We start from the raw sequence: 19993 nt of genomic DNA on the forward strand, positions 1-19993 counted from the left end.
GATAAATCTGTAAAGAATTGAGGAGAGACATGTGAAGTAACTGGCATATAAATGCATACATGTGGCATGTATGCTGTGTGATCCTGATATGATGTGGGGTGGATTTAATTTGTTTCAATATGAAATATGAAATATTSACATAGGCTCATGTTTGCTGAAGTATTCACAGTTTCAAAAATCAGTGTCTTATCTCAATATATTAAAAACTTCTCTTTTTACCTAAAGGGATGAAAAGGGAAATCTCCCCTGTGATGATGTTGGCAGACATATAGTGGGCAAACCGGTTCATACAGGATCTGAATCCCCAAACTCATTTCTGGACCAGGAGTATCGGAAACGCTTTAATGTGGTTGAAGAAGATGCAGTTTTGTACTGCTATGAATATGAGAAAGGAAGAAGTGGTCCTGGAAGGAGAGAGAGCACACCAACATATGGTATGGCATGGATCTCATGAAGATAATCACCATTTGTTGATTTTAGGCTTTTCATGCATCTGCTTTTGTTTTTAACCATGAAGATATTGCTGGTGCCATTGATTTTGCTAAGAATTTAATACTACTTTAGTTCAATTTCAACCTAAGAGCTTACTTATTCTGTTACAGAAAAGAAAAAAAATTATTATGATAGGTAAATCCAGTTTAAAATTGATGGGCTTTTTGAATATAAGTTCTATTTTTTTGTATGTTTCAGTACCATTTTTTAAATAAAGCTTGTACCAGAAGCCCATACATTTTACTAAAAATACAGAATGGAAGTATTCTCTCATTATAAGGGCAAGACTTGAATAAGTTTCTGAATTCAGCTTTAGAAAAATTTTCCTAGGTATAATAACAATCAAACCACTTCAGATTTACCAAGAGGTGACATGCTGCTTTTATGCTGCACTGCTCTCTCAAACTCTTTCMTTTTTCTTCACTCCCAATGTTGAAGAATGACTGATGACAGTGTGCTTTTTTTTGGTAAACTGCATTAACCTCCTATAGCCTCCAATGTTGCTGAGTGGTGGCTTTGTACAAATAACAGCTCCTCACATTTGAGATCATGGGTAACATTTAAGAAGGAATTTTGCATGTAAACACACACTTGATTTCATGCTACATCCACATCTTAGGTTTCAGCTTATTTAGGAGGAGAATTCAGAAACCATTTCTGGTGAGAGTTTTGATGCTYAAGCCCTTGTGCTCCAGCCTGTTTTCCTCCTGAAACCATTGGAGCTCTTCTTTTAGCTAGTATTGTAATTTATTTCAACTTTGCACTGGGRTTACTGGTTTTCTGTAGCCAAGTATAAAATTGTGCAGTCATAGAGTTGTTAGGCCATAGAAGAMAATGAAATCTCATGTTTAAAAACTGTATTTTGACTGCCAGAGTATTAGCTGAGCTCACACTTGAATATTTTTTGACCTAGCTGCTGTGTTATTTCAGTTTTTGAACTGAGCACAAGCTGTATGTTGGAGTTACAGCAGTCCTGTCACCATACCCCTTTGTGAAGAAAATAGATGAAATTTATGAGGAAGCATAGATTTAGYMCATCWTGCAGCCAAGCTCCAAAATCACCTRGAARCCTTGATATAAATTGCACTTCAGGTGTGTAAAGTATCCTAAGAACCTGGAGCAATGTGCTTGCACGGTATTAAATGTTGCATTTTCACCAAATGCACCTTTTCTACACAAGTACACACCCTGCTGAAAAATCTTCAGTATCCTTTTGATTTCAAAGTGTTTTCAAGTGTTTGCTAACCATGCCCATTYTGTGCAAAAGAACTGTTAAGTTTTCAAAAGGGATATATCAATTTTATTACTSCAGCATTTCAGATATTGCAATTGGTAGCTGCAGTCAGTTCCATTAACAGAGATGCACTCTCTGTTCCAGACATTAAATTTTAATGCTGGTGGTCGAGAGTGAAGAAGAACACATTTCTTCTTCAAGGACTACTGAAGTAGTATTTTATYTTGTTATAAAATAGCTTTTTTAGCCTTTTTTTTTTAGCAGAAATGGTCATAAAGACAGGGATCAAAGGCTGCACTGAAAATCAGTAATTATTTAACACATTCATTTTACTTTTGATCTCACACCCTTTTTAATGAATTCACATAATCAAATCCATTTTCATTTTAGTTTATTTTCTAAAAATATTACCATTTCAGCATTAAATTCTCAAATTTCCCACCTATTATTTGTTAGCACGAGGTTTGGGGGTAGTCATGACTTTAGGGTTTTGCAGAAATCTGGAAAATTAGAAGAACACTCTTCTGGCTTATGTTGACCCATTAAAGAAGGTCAAARAGAGTTCCCAGGCCTAGAGATATAATTGTTTTCAACTTGTACTTATCATTAATTTTGTGATGGTGTCAATTTTTTTATAAATATTTTCTCAGTCCTCCTTCATGAGAGGTTGATAAGGCCCTCTGTAATTTCTTTATTGGAACCTTTTGACATTTTTTGACAATGTTAAGAAACATATTTCTCTTTCCTGCTCTTGCTAGCTTCCAGTTATTGTGTAATTGCTGCTAATTTGCCTTGGAAAGCTTCTGTTCTCATCCAACATAAAAATTCTCCTGAATACCCTCAACAAGAAAAAGAGATTAGGGAATCCATGGGATTAAAAAAAAAAAGGTGGTTAGGAGAGGGAACAAGCAAACAAAACTTGAGTTTAAGGAAAGAAACAAATTTGATCATTGCTGTTTTAAATACTTGATACAAAATCATTTGAACAGCTGAAGGTTTTCCAGAAAATTTGTGTTATTTTTTATAACAGTCAGATTTTCCACCATTTTGTAGCTTTTGTATTTTATTAAGTGTAGAGTTCCTATTAATAAGATACTGTGTGTTCAGCCTCACAAAGAAMAGTTGTATTTCTGGAAAAGAAACTGTTGAAAGCTTCTTCTGATCAAGTGAGCTTGAGCTGAATCCATCCCCACTCAAGAAATGAYTTTGTGTGTGCTAAATCTCACTGGCTTCAATCAGACTTAAATGTCGTGTCCATAAATAGTAAAATGAATGGGAAATGAAAAGTTTAAAATATATATAATTTCCTTGAGTAGACATGTATTTGTGACTTGATCCTGTGGTCAGTACAGAACATACAGGTTTTTTTTGTCAATTTTAAAAAATAAATATAGTAAAAAATATATAATAAAAATATAATAAATATATATAATAAATATATAATATATATATATATATATATATATATATAAAATAAAAACATATATAATAAAAATATATATGTAATAAATACCATTATGCTCCCTGTATGGTATTGGTGTGTTTCCCATGGACACAGTATTTCAGCAGGGAGATGGACATATTTGAATATTTGTTTGCATTATAAACATGTCATTCTTTTCCATTGTATCGTGGATTTAACCTCAAAAATGTAGAATAAAACTTTCATGTAGGGATTCTCTACCAAAAAAGTTTGCAAGACTTCTGAAGCTTTTACTTGCAGCTTCGCTACTTTTAAAAGAAAATAATTTACTCACTTTTTGGTTTTGTGACTGTAGATTGATTTCAAGAAGAGCAGGGACTGATCTTGTTGGGAAAACATTTTGTTTTGAGTCTGTTAGATATTATGCCATATGCTATGCTATTCTGCTTTGTTTCAATGTACTATTTAACTATAGTTTTGTTTCAATACACAATTAAACTTGCTAAAGAATTCAGACCACTTTAGGTAGCCCCACTAAGTTCTGAGTTCACTGATTTCCAGCTCTATGTCTGCAATCCTTAAATAGAAATCAGTTTACAGCATTTTTTCAAATCAATTCAGCAGCTTCCAATCAAAATGTAAAAGATAGGATGGTCTTCAACTATTCTGTGTTTTGCTGTCTGAAGTCAAAGTGAATTTAGCAATGATAATTCACTCTGMTTTCTGTGGATTAAATGCTACAAAACAAATTACATGTAGAGGTTTTCTGCTTCCTTTCTTACTTGGTTACTGATGGATCTTGTAACCCCACCAGCAAATTTGCTATTTTTGAAGGTACTTTTGTGATATGCATAAGTTTCTGCTATTCACATATGCTTTAAAACAATTCTTCCATGTGTCGCCAGGGGCTTCCAGAATCAAAAATAGATATTGCTCATTGAAAACTAAAGTAATTTGAATGCATTTGTCAGTGTCAGATGTCACTCCCGTGATGATTTTGTTGGGCACTGGATTTATTTTCTAAACTTAAAAACAACAACAAAAAAAAATCCATTAAATACTTAGCTGCTTCTTCTCTGTTAAAGACAAAAAAATTCCTGTCTTAACCTCTTGTTCAGAGGTTCTCTGGATCCTCTTTCATAAGAAACCCTGTGGAATAGCAGCTTARCACATCATTTGTTCTTTCTTCTGAAAAATGTTATGTTAATGCTGTCTTATGGTGCATGATCTCAATTTTTTCCTCTGTTTCCAGGGAAGCTGAGGCCTATTTCTATGCCAGTAGAATATAATTGGGTGGGAGATTATGAAGATCCCAATAAAATAAAAAGAGATACTAGGAGAGGTAAGTGATATGAACACACATCTTATACAAGGCATTATGGGTTTTATCTTTATTTTATGGCTTTTATAGCTTTAAGCTATATATTTCAACATCATTTTGCTGCTTGCTTAACTATATGTGTTTGTGAAGCTGTTTGGGGATTTTCTTTATTATATATGCTTATTTTTTTCCAGAGTCTATTTTTAAATTGAGGAAGCTGGTTAACTAGGCAAAAAAAAAGTCATGACTTCAAAGCCATGCAGTTTGTCTTAAATTCATGTTGGTATTTCAATGATATTGATATTGATATTTCAGTATTCCATCCATTTTGAAACTGGCCTTAATTTTATAACACTAGAGAACAAATATATGATTACTACTGATAAATATTTTTATGCTTAAATGAGAATTATATATCACRTTTCTTTGTCTTTAAGAGTTCTTTTTGTATGGAAAACATTCTAGAGCAGCATGGGATTTACCTCAAAATCAAAGAGKATAAGTTCTTCAAAATTTTGGTTTGTGAGGCCTGGATATGTAATTCCACATAAAAAATTATGACCTCTGAGATTCCTATTATCAGCCAGGGACAAGCTGTTACAGTAATGATAGCTATTTCTGTAAAAATATGAACTAAATATTCAATAGGGATCAAAAAATGAAACATTTAGGAATTACTAGGAAAAGTATACAAGACAAATTTAGAAGTATTCTTATGGTGTTGTGTCAATTGGTGCTCATGCTGTGTATGTGTAGTTCCAGTCTCTTAATCTCTCAAGAAAAATGCAGTTGAATTGAAGGAGACAAGAAAAATTAATCAGATGCATGAATTTACTTTTAAAGTGGAGTCAATTAACCAGGCTGGCCATTACCAGTTTGGGGGACATAATAAAGGTTTATAAAATCTTGTGTGAAGTGAAGGAAATAGGTTTGTCAGTGTTTAATCTGAAAAAAGACCAAAGAGGTCAAATGTCTCTGGTTAAAAAGAGAATGAGCTGATGCAGTTCATGTTGAAGCTAAAGAACCTCTTGCCACAGGAGGTTGTGGATACTTGGAGCTCATATTAATGCAAGAAAAGAGAAGACAATTTTGTGAAAGAGAAATCTGCTGAGGTTTCCTAAATTCACAGACGTTGCTTCTGGGTCAGGATGTCTCAGCTGCAAATTGGAAAATATTGTGGGAGTGTTCAGGGAAAATGTGTATGATAAGGTGAATGATCTCCAACGAATGTTCAAACCAAAATATTTTAAAATGTATGGCACCACTGACATTTGTACTCATTAAGACTCCTGGTAAAAAAGTAGCAAAACCCCAAAAATTATCCTAAGTCCATCATTGCTTTTTTTTAAAAACTCCAAGACAAAATTTATTGATGTGCTACATCTTTTGTATTTTGTTCCTTTTATTTAAAATATACCAGAAAACTGTAAGAATCATGAAATTTTCCCTATCACAAGTTTGTTTTCTTATTATATCTGAACCAAAAAAGCAAATGAGTTTTGTTAATGAAATAGTCCTGAAGGGTTAAAATTGCCAGCAAGAATACTGCATGTTTTGGAAGCAGGATTTTCATGCATGCAACAGTTCACAATGATATTTTGCATTACTTTCAACAGAAAATTCATTGCTTCGTTACATGAGCAATGAGAAAATAGGTCAAGAAGACTACATGTTTCAAAGGAATAGCAAAAAGGATACTGGAAAGAAGTCCAAAAAGAAGGGAGACAAGAGCAGTAGTCCAAGTCATTACTCTCTGTTGCCKAGTTTACAAATGGAGTCATTGAGACAAGAAGTCATGGGCACACCTGGACCAGAAACTGCTTTGTACCATGTGAGTAAAAATAATATCACATAKCTCTGTGTGATATTTCTTTCTCAGTGTGTGATAAATTCCTGACACTATGCAGTGACAAAAACTTAAAGTGCCATCTTTGTTTTTCCTTTGTTTCCTCAATCACATAAGTCTAGTTTCCAAATTCTGTGCAAAAATAAATTCTGTACACAGGAACTAGAGGAAGATTCTTCAAAACTCTGGTAAGGAGTAGGATTGACAAATCAGCATTTTTCATTTATTTTGGATATCCATCCAAGAAACACTTGAACTGTTAACAACCCCAATTCTACCAGTATTAGCTAATCCTTCTTCTTTATCATTACCACTAAARGATCTCTCTATATAATGCCATTAAATCTTCAGCATTTGTTTGACAAKTTAGTAGGAGTTTATTCCTTTATAAAAATAAATAAAGGTTATTCAYTCTTTAGAATACAAATCAGTATTGATCTGCTAACTATCTATGAAAAAAAATGCATGAAGTAAACAGAAAAAGGAAGCTTGGACTATTGATTTGTCCCAAGGTAAATGGAAAGGAGCCCAAACAAAGCATTTACAGCTGARTGTTGCTGATGCTGTCTCTGCTATTGGCTGCTATTCTGCAGTGCAGAGTTTCTTTTTTTGTGGTGATGACACCAAAGCATTCTGGCACACACATCTTTGCCACATAGCAGAGCCAAAGGTTTTGTAATAAATTGGGCAAAACTTTTCTTAAAATCTTAAATAAACAGTGCAGTGAGCAGATAAAGAATGGAGGAATAAAGATAACACACAATGAACTCATATCTGTCTGCAGTAAAATTTTATTAAGCTATAGATAACAAATAAGACAATGAAAACATACTTTATGCTTAAATTGTCTTAAAGATCACTAAAAGAAGTATTTTGTTCTATTACAAAATACTTCTTTTACAATCAGCAGCTGCCTAGTTTTTTCACAAAAAAAACCTGCTTTTGTTAAAAGTATTCACCTATTAGCCTATGTTTACCTGGCTTCTATGTCCATCCAGAGTTGTAAATATATCATTATTCTCTGCATTTAAAGGGTCTTTTGTTACAAAATTTATCCCCCAATATAGGATTTTACAGGTTAAAATCAAATAATTTCGTAGACTTCTCTTGCTTAAAAGAGAATGAGCATCTTAGGTTTTTCTTGAAAGATTGTTTTTTCACATCCTTTCCTCATTCTCGTAATTCTTTCAAATCTTCATTTTTAATCCTAAAGTATCTTAAGCCTCCTTCCTGAAGTATGAATGCCAGCACAGCACATAAATTTCCAGAAGCTGCATAGAAAGGTGACATAACCTTTCCTRTTCACTGCTTCTCTCTTTAAATGTTTAAAGCACTATTAAATGTTAAAAAATGTTAAAASCACCCCTTTTAAGCATAGCCTTGGAATGAGCATATGTTTGTTACTTGATTTTAGCTTTATTTTTTTCTGTAATGATACTATTTCAAATCACTTATTTAAAAGACTGATATTCCCAATATAAAAACTTTTACCTTTCATTCTTTGTTTTTAAATACAATAACATTGTGTATGGTTGATCATGTTGAATTTGTGATTTCCTGGCTATGCTTGCTGAGTAATCCATGTCTGTGTAGAAATCCTGAGTCCAAAATATATGAGATCCCTTCAAATTGGGTCCCTTCAGTCCAGAACAAGGAGTATTTAAGCTCCAGGAATCTGAACTCTGCTGTGGCATCTCCTTGTTCTGAAATTATGTTTTTAATGTGCGTATTCTGTGAAATAGAAAGCATGCACATTTAATTTCTGCTTTTTTTTTTTTTTTCTTCTGTTTTCTTTCATCTTTTTTTCTGAATTCCATGAAGTATTTGCTGCTCACTCACCCCATGCTGCTCACTCAGCATTCAGATTTTGTGTCATTTGCTGGTCTTTGATTCTTTGTTACCTTTACTCAGTGATATTTTAATTCTTTTTTSACTCTACTGATATAAATGTTAAATTTTGGATTAAAAATGCATCCCACTAGTTAATGGTGAATCCCCCTTACAATTCCAGGCCTCTTTCTTTTTGAATTTTGCAGCCACAGTTGTGAGCTGGTTGATTACTTTTTTACTGTGAAGGTTTTCTGCAGAAAAGCAGCTTTTACAATTATGCTGACTTTAACTTCTGCTGCTGCTTTTATACAACTCTACAGAAAAGAAAAATCTTTGCTCAAAAAAACTACACTGCTGAATTAAATTACCACAGCAGAAATGGTATTATTTTGTGTTGTAAACAGAGTGGATGGTGTTAAAAAATTACCATGGTAATGTAGAAGTGCCTGGTTGTTGTTTATTTGCTAAAAGCTGTTCTGTAAAATGCCAACAGATTGAAATTGTTGTATTCTAAAGCAATTGCAAGAATGGGGCGGTGTTGCATTTTCCTGACTGTCAGGATACTAAACTTGCATAAAATCCTGTTTTAACATTTAAAAAACTGTTTTAACAGTTTTGTTTGTATTGCTGACCTGCCATTGCGATCAAAAACTCTCTGCTCAAAGGTGCATTTCAGTTGTGGCCCTGAAAAGTGAACAAAAAAAAACCCTTTTGTTTGTGTCCACTGAATGTAACCAAAGTGCTAACGGATACCACAGCAAACCAAAAACTCATCTGTGTTGCGTCTGTGAACTAAACATCTCTTGTATCCATTTCTGCTGTTTCTCAATCCTCACATACAAATTTTCACCACTTTTTTTTTTTTTTCTTTCCCATCCTGGAAATTGTTTCCAGCATTATGTTGAATTTCAACAGCGTTATGTTGATTTCAACAGCGTTATATTGATTTCAACAGCATTATGTTGAATTTCCAGCCAAGTTGTTGTTCTTGCATTCTATTTTTCCTCCTCGCTACTGCAAARGAAGCCAACACAGAGTGTTAATGTTTTTATTAAGCCAAGGCAATAAAAATACTGTTGGAGCTGTTGCAAATCTCATGTGCAAGCAGGTGTTCAATATGATCTATTTCTGTAGGTAGAAAAGAGCACAGTCCAAATTGTCTTGAATTTTAGGGGCACAAGAGATGAAAGCTCTTCCATATCACTGTAGTTTCTCAAGTTCATTATGCTATTCTGTGCTGTGTAGGAATTTTATTCTTTCTTTTTGATGAAGGAAAATAATGTGGTTATTTAGGAGGGAGATAGACTCATGGGTCAAAAGAAGTTCAACATCAGGTTAATAATAATCTTCTCCTACCTGGATCAATACAAAACTTTCCCTTAGCGTAGAAATAACATTGCAATATAAAGAAAAGGTTACAGGCTATTCAAGATTACCTTTTTTTGCATGACTCCCTACCTTATACAATAGGCTGCAAATTACTCAAATAAATTACATTATTGCCCTTGTTTTTTCTCTCATTACCCCTTTGCCTTTTCCATTGTATGCTCACTGGCTCATGTGTTCTTAATAATACGTAGTGACTTTTTTGTTGTGGGAAAAGTGACAGAAAAATAACARCTTCTCACTTTGCTGTGACAACTGGTCTGTTTTAAATTGTTTAATTMATTGTCGGAGTTTTCTTAGTTATTTKAATTTCATTTGAAAATAAGGTAAGCAAAATGTGCCACCTAAAGTTCATGCATCTGAACCAGGTTGTTTAGTAATGGGTGGAGGAGATAAATTAAGGTTTTGTATCATTGGGATTTTGCTGAATTTACTCATGTAGATACATAAACATGCACTATCTTTAACGCTCCAGTTTTACTTTTAATAAGGGAGAAATAAAAGCTATCAGCTGGAGTTGTTGTGCTGCAAATTGAAAACTTTAAAGTCYAACTCTACCTAAGTGGTTGATTTTTYCTTACTTCACCTGTTCYGCTCTGCAGAAAGATTGAAAGGAAGTAAAAAGTGAAAATRCTTAAGATACATAGTTTTTTGATGAAAATTCTTGAATTAAATGTATATATATTTATAAAACTTTTTAATTCCAGTGCCCAATAATTAGCATTTTAAAAAGTGCAGAATATGTGCATATTAGTTTCCTAATAAACTTGTGCACAAGTTATCCATCARCTTATTGCAAAACCCCTCTTTATAAAAAARGCATCTAAAAAGCATTAKGTACTGGAAAACAATTTACARAAATAACCAAACAARCAARCAAAAAAGAAAACCCCTAACAAAACTACTGAAAAACTAACAGTTTACTATAATTGTAGGTATCACTGTATTTAAAGAATTTCTGCTTGTTGGATTTCTTTTGTTATGAATCTTTGTAAATAAAAAAAATGTTGCAGAGAAAAAAAATTAAAAATTGGTTGCACAGATTTTAAGTAGGTGTCTGAAATCTAGAATGTCATTGTACCATTACAACAGATGGAGTTGGTACATTTTCTTCTTCAAAATGCTTGAAGTCCAGCTATGGCAGTATTTAAATAACAAGGCTCCCTGTTTCTTTTTCTCCTCCCTGATTTCCCAGTAGTCTATATTTACACAGGTAATTTTTATAGGATAAAAATCTAGCAGCTGGTATCACAGTCCAGTTTAACCTATGTGCATAGTCARTAGTTCCAATAGTATTTCCAACATTTTTGTGAGTATTTGAATTAGTGTTACTTCTTAGCTGTAGTCTTTCATTTCCATTTAAAWATATGTATTAAATTAATACTGAAACTTGCTGAGGGATGACAGACTTATATGCTTTAATCATCAGTAAAGGAAATTTARAACTCCTTTTGGAAAACACAAGAATTATTTAATGTAAAAAAAATACAGTTGTGTTCCAGTTAAAAACCATTGGCATTTTCATATTCCCTGCTAAGAAACTGCACTGGATTTCAGGTAACTGTCCAGAAATTAAATAAACATAATAAACAGTTTTGGAAACACTTGTGAAAAATTTCAGTCTATCTAATTTTAGTCTATCTAATTTCAGTCTATCTAATTCTAATAAGAAATTATTTTAAAAAACATCTCTTCACTGCTTTGTTGCAAGCTAGCCCTTTATAGTCTGAATGTAATTGTGCACATTCTAGCTCCTCCTGTAGATAGGAAAACACAAAGTTTTCTTAAAGTAGCACCTATGCTACTGAAATTTCACAAGTGAAAAAAACTGTAATTTTTGATGATGTGCAGACTTTTCAAGAAGAGCTCTCTCAGACTGGACTCTGAGTTGGTTTTGGGTGCCTCAGTAGAAAAGTCCATCACTCTGAGCTKCTGTGGTGTTTGAGTTCCTTCTCAAGGAATTGTTTGTAATGAAGGTTCAGCAGAGTTTGTCTGGTAAAAGCTAAACCTTGGGACATCCCTCTGGAGGTGACTGGAGCATTTAAGGCATTTACATCTTTGTAAATGTCATATCTCAGTTTTTGTAGCCTTRGGGGKTTGTAGGAKWGCATTTTGGTCTGTTCTACAGCTTMAACTCCTTGCTCCCTTTTCCATCAGTGAGCACAAAACGAAGAAATAAAGCTGTGATGGTAACTGGGTCCACATGCGTGGAAATGGAAGAAACTGCATTGCAGTAGAAACTGAGCTGGAGTGGCTTATGAAGTTAGAAAATAATCTGATTTGGAGGTATTTTAAAAGCCTCAAAGTTTATTCAGAGGCAAAAAATGCTGGGAAGATGTTTCATAAAGTGCAATGCAGAGAAGAAAATGCAATCCTGCTATGAAAGCATCATGAGTTTGTATCCATAAATCATCAGTCTAATCTAGTTTAGCCCAGGTATAGACAGCCCTTGGCTCTGAGAGACATTTAGAAAGAACAGCACTTTAAAAATTAAGTAAGGGAAAGTAGGATAAGAGAAAGAAACATAACAGGAAATTTTTTTACCTATTGCCTTCATGAGTCTGAAACACCATCATGTCCCACAGCCACAGTGGGCCCGTTGGCCATGGGCAACATAATTCTTATGAAGTTAGAAAATAATCTGAAGTTATAAAATAATCTGATTTGGAGGTATTCTAAAAGCCTCAAAGTTTATTCAGAGGCAAAAATGCTCTAAGATGTTTCATAAAACGCAATGCAGAGAAGAAAATGCAATCCTGCTATGAAAGCATCATGAGCTTGTATCCATCTATCATCAGTCTAATCTTGTTTAAGTTTAGCCCAGGTATAGACAGCCCTTTGCTCTGAGAGACATTTAGAAAGAACAGCACTTTGAAAATTAAGGGAAAGTAGGATAAAAGAAAGAAACATAACAGGAATTTTTTTACGCATTGCCTTCATGATTCTGAAACACCATCATGTCCCACAGTCACAATGGTCCTGTTGGCCATGGGCAGCTCTAAATTCCTACACATTGGCACACGTGGGGTTCTTTTCAGTTGGATATTTGTGGGTTTATGTATCTGATTCAGACAGAAGAGCAGCATATTCTCAAATTGGCCATGGGCAGCTCTAAATTCCTACACTTGGGCACAGATGGGGTTTCTTTAGGTTGGATATTTGTGGGTTTATGTATCTGATTCAGACAGAAGAGCAGCATATTCTCAAATTGGCATAGTGGTTCCAGGATTTGGCCAGCTTCTATACACCCAAAAGAAACTATCTAAACAATGATCTATCCTTTCATTTGAATGCAGCACTTGCTTGTAACAGACACAAAATACATGATAAAATGTGACAGACAGAGAATAAATGTTAAAAACAGTGTTTATGTTGTTAAAATCTACGTGGGAACTTCATCTAGGTCCTAAGTGAACTGTGTAGCATATAAAACAAATGAAATGGTAAAACAGTTAGCCAGCAAGCAAAATATGCCTTTTTTGTGACAATTGGAAAATGACTGAGATAGCTGTAAGATTGTTGTGCTTAAAGGTAATTTTAGATATTTCATCTGAGTTTGGTAAAAATTCGGTTCAAAATAAATCTCCTACATTTGTGTGAGAAAAAGCAAGAGTAAAACACTGTATAAATTCCTCTCCAATGGAAGATAGCTTTGTATTATTTTTAGACTAGAGCAATCAACATAGAGGAATAGAGGGGCCTCCTGGGTCTAGTCCTCTGCTATTACAGTTAATCTCTTTCACTTAATCCTATTCAGATCTGTATTAAACTCCACATTCAAACATGGTATGAATTGCTGTTCCTAATGATGGGACCACTAAAAGGTGATAAATTGGGTGAATGGATAGCCAGTTGTCATAATCCAAGTGAAATGTGAGACAGAGGGGAGGAAAGATGCCAGCAAGAGAAAAACATCCAATGAATTTGCTACAGAAAAATAAAACCCAGATGCCTCAGAAGCCAGCATGAACTGCATAGGATAATAGGATAATTCAGTCTGGGAGCAACCTCAGGAGGTTCTGCATTCTGGTCTTTGTCTCAAAAAAGAGCCAGCTCTGAGGTCAGACAAGGCTTCTCAGGGTTTTGCCCAGCTTGAAAACCTTGAAAACCTCCTGAGATGAAGAGTGAATAAACTCTTGGACAACCTGCAGCACTGCTTGTCTGTCACCATGGCAGAAAAGATGGAGATGAACAGCAAAACAGATAATTTGGCAGYAGCTGAGAGGATAGCAACTTGCACAGATTCATGGTTTCTTTTGTCTCATTGCTGCTYAGCTAAAATCATGTCAGGAATGTGCCTCACTAATCTCACATCCACTTTGCCAGTTCTAGACTTTGAGTCCTTCSAATTCAAGACTGAAGAAAGTAGGTGTGCATATGCAGCTTTTATATTTGAGATCTGTTTAAGCATKTGTTTTGTGAAACAGTAATACTTGGTTTCCTCAGGAGGGAGTGCTAAGTTCTTTTAATTATATGGAGTAAGATGTGCATTGTTCTTGAGGTATAGCATTTCTGTCACAGACTGGAGAATATTTTCATATTTGTGTTGCTTATCTTTGAAAAAATTGGTTAATACCATCAATTTGCTCTTTTTGGGGAAGTAGTAGCCCAAATGAAATTTGAAGGTATCGAATATGGGAGATTTTACACCTATTTCTATATACACTCTCTGATCTTTACTAAAATCCAGAGTTAATAATTGCAGCAAAGCAAAATCCTTTTAGAGATTTGGTGAGATTGGTTTATGGGCCTTCATGAAGCACAATTGGAGTCTTTCATGAAAAATTTTTGTTTTAAACTTTCTCTATTACCCTCTTTTGCATTGTGACCATGAGGGGGAAAAAATGGCCTGTCATAATTTCTTTCCATGASAAAGCTGGGGAATTCTTTAAAAATGAGAGAGTTACTATAAAGGTCATCTAGTCCACCTCTGCCAGTCTAGATTTATTCCTTACTGCATAGAATAGAATGGTCTGAAATTGTAATTTTATATGCTCCAGAGATGTAGATCTATACACTAATAAAGATTTCCTAATCTCCTTTCACATCCCCATTCTGTACTTTTTCTGTATCTGTTTCACAGAATCATTCCTGATTGTATCCTGCCTTTATTACATGATAGAGGACCATTGCTTTCGTAGATATTAACATTGTTTGTACATCAGTAAGCCACATTACCTGTAGCTGGTACAATCACAACAGCACAGCTGAGATTTTATTTTTTATTAACATAGAATATGTGATTTAGTGCCTCGGTATCACGATCTGCTTAACCCAAGCGGGAGTCATGATGGTTTGTTATCAGAATCTCAGAGTGCAAAAGAAACAAGGGGGCAAGTATATATGTTTTAAATTATCAAGAATAATTTATTTGGATTTTTTGCAATAGAAGAGGGTGAGAGAAAGAGAGAGTGAGAGAGAGAGAGAGAGAAAAAGAGTGGGTTTATAGCTACCAAATGGCTCAGATGAGTCCACGCGGTCTGAATTTCATGGGTTTGTTGATGTCCGTTGGGGGATCCCATCAGGGTGTTTTCAGAGAGACTCTTTATAGTCCTTTTGAAGGCGGGTGGCAGCAGGCCAGGGGGTTGTGAAGTGTGGAAAAACCAACCAAGAGATGGGGAAAGAATGTCCATTGTTCCATGAGGTGTGCARTGTGGGGTCGCGCCGTTCTCTTTCCGTCTCCACATCAGGAGCAGCACAGCCATCCATGGTTTACACGCTGTACCTTCCAGCCTAGGAGCTGGAAACTTGGCAGACATCCCACCTTGATCTGGCTCGGACTCCTTTAAGCAAAAAGTCCCCCTTTCTTCCCCTTGGGGTTCTCTTTTTTGGGGTGTTCAGTCTCAATCCATATCGATGATCGTGAGACAGTAATAAAAGTCTTCTGTACGGTCTCTTACACTCGTTTATTCCCCTTTGATAAAGAACAGATTAAATGCAGCACTTTGTAGCACAGAGGTGTTTGTCAGGTCCTGCACAGAGGGGACTCAGTGTGATTTCCCACTGCAATTTGGTGGGCAGTGTCACATCCTAAAAAGCTTTGATTTGGGGTCTGACTTCTCTGCTGCCTCCTCTCTGTTCTCCTTTCTGCACAAGGGAAGGGGAGGCACCAGAACTATGGAATCATTCAACCAAGGACRCTGGGTTGAATTTCCTGTGCCATGAAATTTGGCATTCTGGAAAGCTTGTACCTAGTGGTGGAAATGTTGTCTGAATTAATGCCTGTTTCACAGTGTCTTTTTATCAAAATGGCTTTGACAAACAGCTCCATTGTTACTGAACAAGGGATTTTTGACTCCCCAGGAGTCTCTGCCCCACTTACACAGTGGTGGCCCCTCGAGCCTGTTGAACACACAATATGGGAGATTGTAGGGTTCCACCTGGGAGGMAAATGGCTCTTTGCAGCACTGCAGCTCCTGCACTCCAACTGTTTTATTAGGTTTTTTTCTGTTTTGCTGGAGAGAAGGGCTTGTTGCTTAGCGCCTGATCCCTGAGTCAGCCAATCCATCTCTGCTACTGTGCTGTGGAGGAAAAAAAATCCTGGTATTTTTCATAAAGCAGCAACTGCTTTTTGTCCTCTTCTCAAGCATATCCATTTGCTTTCAGATTAACCCAAGTAGATAGCATTTCCRACACTACACAATTCTGACTTTAGAATGCTGCGTAAAACTTCTTGTAAGCTGGTTTGTTCCCATGAGGTCACCATAGCCAGCTCAGAATTAAAAAGACCTAATGTTATCTTTCTCCACCTTCTGCAAAGGTGGAAATTTGACTGAATTCCAGCAAGTAATGGGACTTTTATCCTGGAAGGAACTGTTCTTTTTCTGCCTTAATTCATAAGTGCAATGAGTGTTTGGTGTGAATTTTAACAGAATGTATAATTCCTGGTGTACAGAAGCTCTTTCCTTCTTTTCCACATGAAAACTTGCCCTCTATTCAAAGTCAGAAGCAGTTTTCTGTTTCTTTTGCTGCAGCATATTATGTCCAAGTGCTATCAGAGAATAACTTGCAATAGGTTATCTTCCTTAGAGCAGAAATCTGTTTTCTCAGAGCACCTACATCCTCTGCACTTTCCTCTGTCACAAAATCAGCCAGAACAATATGAAATCATTCTGATGGACAAAAGAAGCGTTGCTGTCTCCTACAGAAGGAGGTGTATGTTCCCTTCATCCTAAGCAAGCACCTAAATATGTTGTAAAGGGGCATGGGACCTTTATTTTAGGCTAAGGATTTTTCCTTTACAAAGATTTTTTTTAATGCCTTGGGAGTGATTTTTGTTTTTGTTTTCTTCTGAGAAGGTCCAAGAGTGGCTCCATGCTGTGCCACAGATCACTTCTAATCCAATAACAGATCAAGAATAAGTTTCTTAAACCTGCTTGGGTAGTCTTGTTGTTTTAACATTTAGATAAGCATAAGAGGAAAACCTACTTTTCCTATGAAAAGGACAGAAATTTTCTGAGCAAACCAGGATTTTTCCTGGAGGAAATTGTGAAGTTTGATATCTGCTGGAAGGCAATGCAGCAGGGCACAAATATCCACAAGGCTTCTCAAATGSTTTTGGGGTGACTTGTCTCAGACACATTGTGAAAGACACAATGCAATAGACCAAAATTTAAATAAATACAGGATATTCCATATAAACATAAGAAATACTTCCACTGTGAAAATGGTTTAACTGGCACAGGTAGACCGTGGAATTGGTGGAGTCTACATCTTTGAAAATTCTGAAAATCCAACTGCCTGACACAGCCCTGAACAACAATCTCTACTTGAGTCTGCTTTGAGCAAAAAAGTTGGATAAGATGATTTCCAGGAATGCCTTCCTGTGTCAGTTGTTCTGAGGTTTTTGTGCCTGGTGCATTCTCCTGAGTAAGGGGTTAATGTGGGAACTGCTCTGAGCAGACAAAATAAAGGGTTAGATGCTRTTCTGGAACAGGTGATAGTTTAGTTTCTTTTTTTTCCTTCCTAAATGGGTGGGTTTGAAACATACAGAGTGATGGAGCAACTGCTGCATCGTGGACTTTTACCATTAAAGGATACATACAGTTTTTGAATCCTCCCTTTCTCTCCTAGATKACTTACTGTCAATAAAAAGTAGTGTGGGAGGTACCAAAATTACATGTTTCAAAGTAGATGTAGAGCAGAAGAATGATCTCAGAATAAATTATTCTAATGAACTGCACTTGTCTAGTTTAACTTTTTATCCTCATTTGCTTCAGGCAGCTATGACACTGCTACAGTCCTTGTTATGTCAGTTGAAAAGACTGGAGGAACATGAGAAATCTCATTTAAATTTGATGTTGTCCAGAAGTTTTATTGCTTTGGTATTTCAATTAAAGAGTCCTGTGTCTTAAGAGCTAAGAAGAAAAATCTTTCCCTGGTGGTAGAAAGCAGCACCACTGTATATTGTTTTCCCAAATAGCCTGAAGATTTTAAAAATTACTTTATTTTTGCATTCATTATGTGAACTACTTTGCCCAAAATATTTGCACTAGCTTGCAGAACTGCTGAGTTCCATACTGCTAATATAACATTTGCCACAGTGTCCCCCCAAATGACAAGAAAACATTTAGAAAAGGGAGAATGAATAAGAATCAGAGCAGAAAAGCTGTGTTTTCTATCACATTTCAGACAATCAYAGTTCTGCCCTTAGCTAGCCTATTCTTCTTACATAAGCAGGCATAGGAGCAGTTGTATGAAAAAAATGGATAATTTTTTTAATAAAATATATCATAATATATTATGGGCAGGAAGGGTCAGACTTTCTGATGTGACAGAGGTGTGTTTCTGATCACATCTTTGTAGCACAGTCCTTGAAAATTTTATTTTCCACAAATATCCATGAAAATAATTAATGCTGTCTGTTATTAGCTCTTAATGGAGATTCAGCAAGCTGGTAAACAAAAMAAGATTTTGGCAAATTCCTCTGTTGCAAGTACCCTTAAGCATGAGATTTTAATACTGATGTAGCGTGTGGCATTGTATATAAATAAGTTTGCATTTTTCCCCCTTTTCACTCTTCTTTTAGCTCTGAAATTTTGGATTCCAACACACCAAATGCAGTGAAATGTGTATGTGGTACATTAAAACTGTGAAAATAGAACATTGCCAATGTTCTGGAAGCATTGAGAACCATCTCTCAGAGTGAGAGATCAGTCATAATTGGCAGAACCAGCTTTCATTTTTTTTTCCCAGATATTGGCTTTTCCATCTGTAGCAGAAAGTTCCAGTAATCAGAAGTGTTACAAGCTACCCTGCTGAAATTAGAGAAAGCTATTTTACAGAGGGGAACTGCCTGGCTGTAAATAACTCCTTAGTGTCTGAAGGAGAACTGGGTTTGACCTGAGCTCTAAATAAAACTATAAAAATATCTGCCATTTTCCCTTCCAATCAGGCTGAGTTCAAATTCTGTTAGAAGAATTGGAGATTATTATTTCCATAACCTGGTTCTCTCTTCCAGAGAACCATTCTTCTCTCTTTTTAAAAAATGGGTGAGTGAAAATTCTCTGAAGAAAAGTGAAGAAACAAAAAAGCCCTTGAAGGAGAATTTTAGGAGCTGTCCAGTTAGTACTRATTGCTATGGCCAATCTAGAAATTCAGAGATTCTTCATTTGTGGTCTTCTTTGGGTAGACCTACAAATTATGTAACCATGAAGGAGTTTATGTAACTGTTAGAATGTCTCTTTTTTGGACATAGATGTAATGTTCTGTTGGTCACACCTGGAATTTATTGTAGATCTTAGAGAAGCTCTAAGGAACAGCTTGACCTCAAATATTTAGACTTCTTCCTCAGACTCTTGTAGTTTGTCAAAATAACCAGTCTTTTCAAATTTATKGTTTTGATATCCAGTTTGTTTATTTTCTAAATTTGTTTGAGCTATCAACTGGAATAGGAGTTTTCTAATTTTCATCATAACAGTTTTATCAAACATTCTTCTATTCTGATAGGAGTTTCACTCCAATTTAATATTAATATTGAAAGATCAGTTTATTAAGTTTCCTATTTGGTGTGAAACAAATAAATTAATTGAAACTYAAATGATTTCACACTTTCATTTAAATACATTTTTCCAAATAGAGAGCTAYGAAATTACTACTGAGTAAGTTAATAATAAATACATTTTCAGGTTTCTGAATGTGAATGACTACATTTCAATCTTGTTTCCATTCTGAGCAAACATAGACCAGTAATAGTACTAACCAATAATAAATATTTTATCCCAGGACAGAAACCTGGATAGTTCTGAGAATGAGACAAAAACACAATGGTCTCATTTCTTGAAAATGTTGTATACATAAAAAGATGCTGATGTAGATAGTATTGATTATACCACCTACATGGATTATTACATGTATCTGCATGCAGATAATATTGATTATACAACCTCAGAAGGGTAGGGCTAGAGATACACTTGTACCTGCGTAAGAAAAACCAAACAGACAAAAAAAAAAACCCCACAA

General features: G+C 35.2%; 1 protein-coding gene across 1 annotated transcript in view; it reads left to right on the forward strand.

Moving 5' to 3' along the window:
- Positions 1 to 19993, forward strand: part of LOC130584181 (connector enhancer of kinase suppressor of ras 2) — a gene marked incomplete at its 3' end in the record, with an annotated part of 168858 nt that overhangs the window by 128564 nt on the left and 20301 nt on the right. Inside the window, exons 12-14 of the mRNA XM_057384002.1 lie at positions 226 to 434; positions 4402 to 4491; positions 6087 to 6301. Coding sequence (XP_057239985.1) covers positions 226 to 434; positions 4402 to 4491; positions 6087 to 6301 — 514 coding nt within the window. The remainder of the gene's footprint in view (positions 1 to 225; positions 435 to 4401; positions 4492 to 6086; positions 6302 to 19993) is intronic.

The sequence above is a fragment of the Malurus melanocephalus genome, unplaced genomic scaffold (genome assembly GCF_030028575.1).
Source record: "Malurus melanocephalus ecotype Western Australia unplaced genomic scaffold, MMel_1.1 scaffold_673, whole genome shotgun sequence".
Classification (NCBI taxonomy): domain Eukaryota; kingdom Metazoa; phylum Chordata; class Aves; order Passeriformes; family Maluridae; genus Malurus; species Malurus melanocephalus.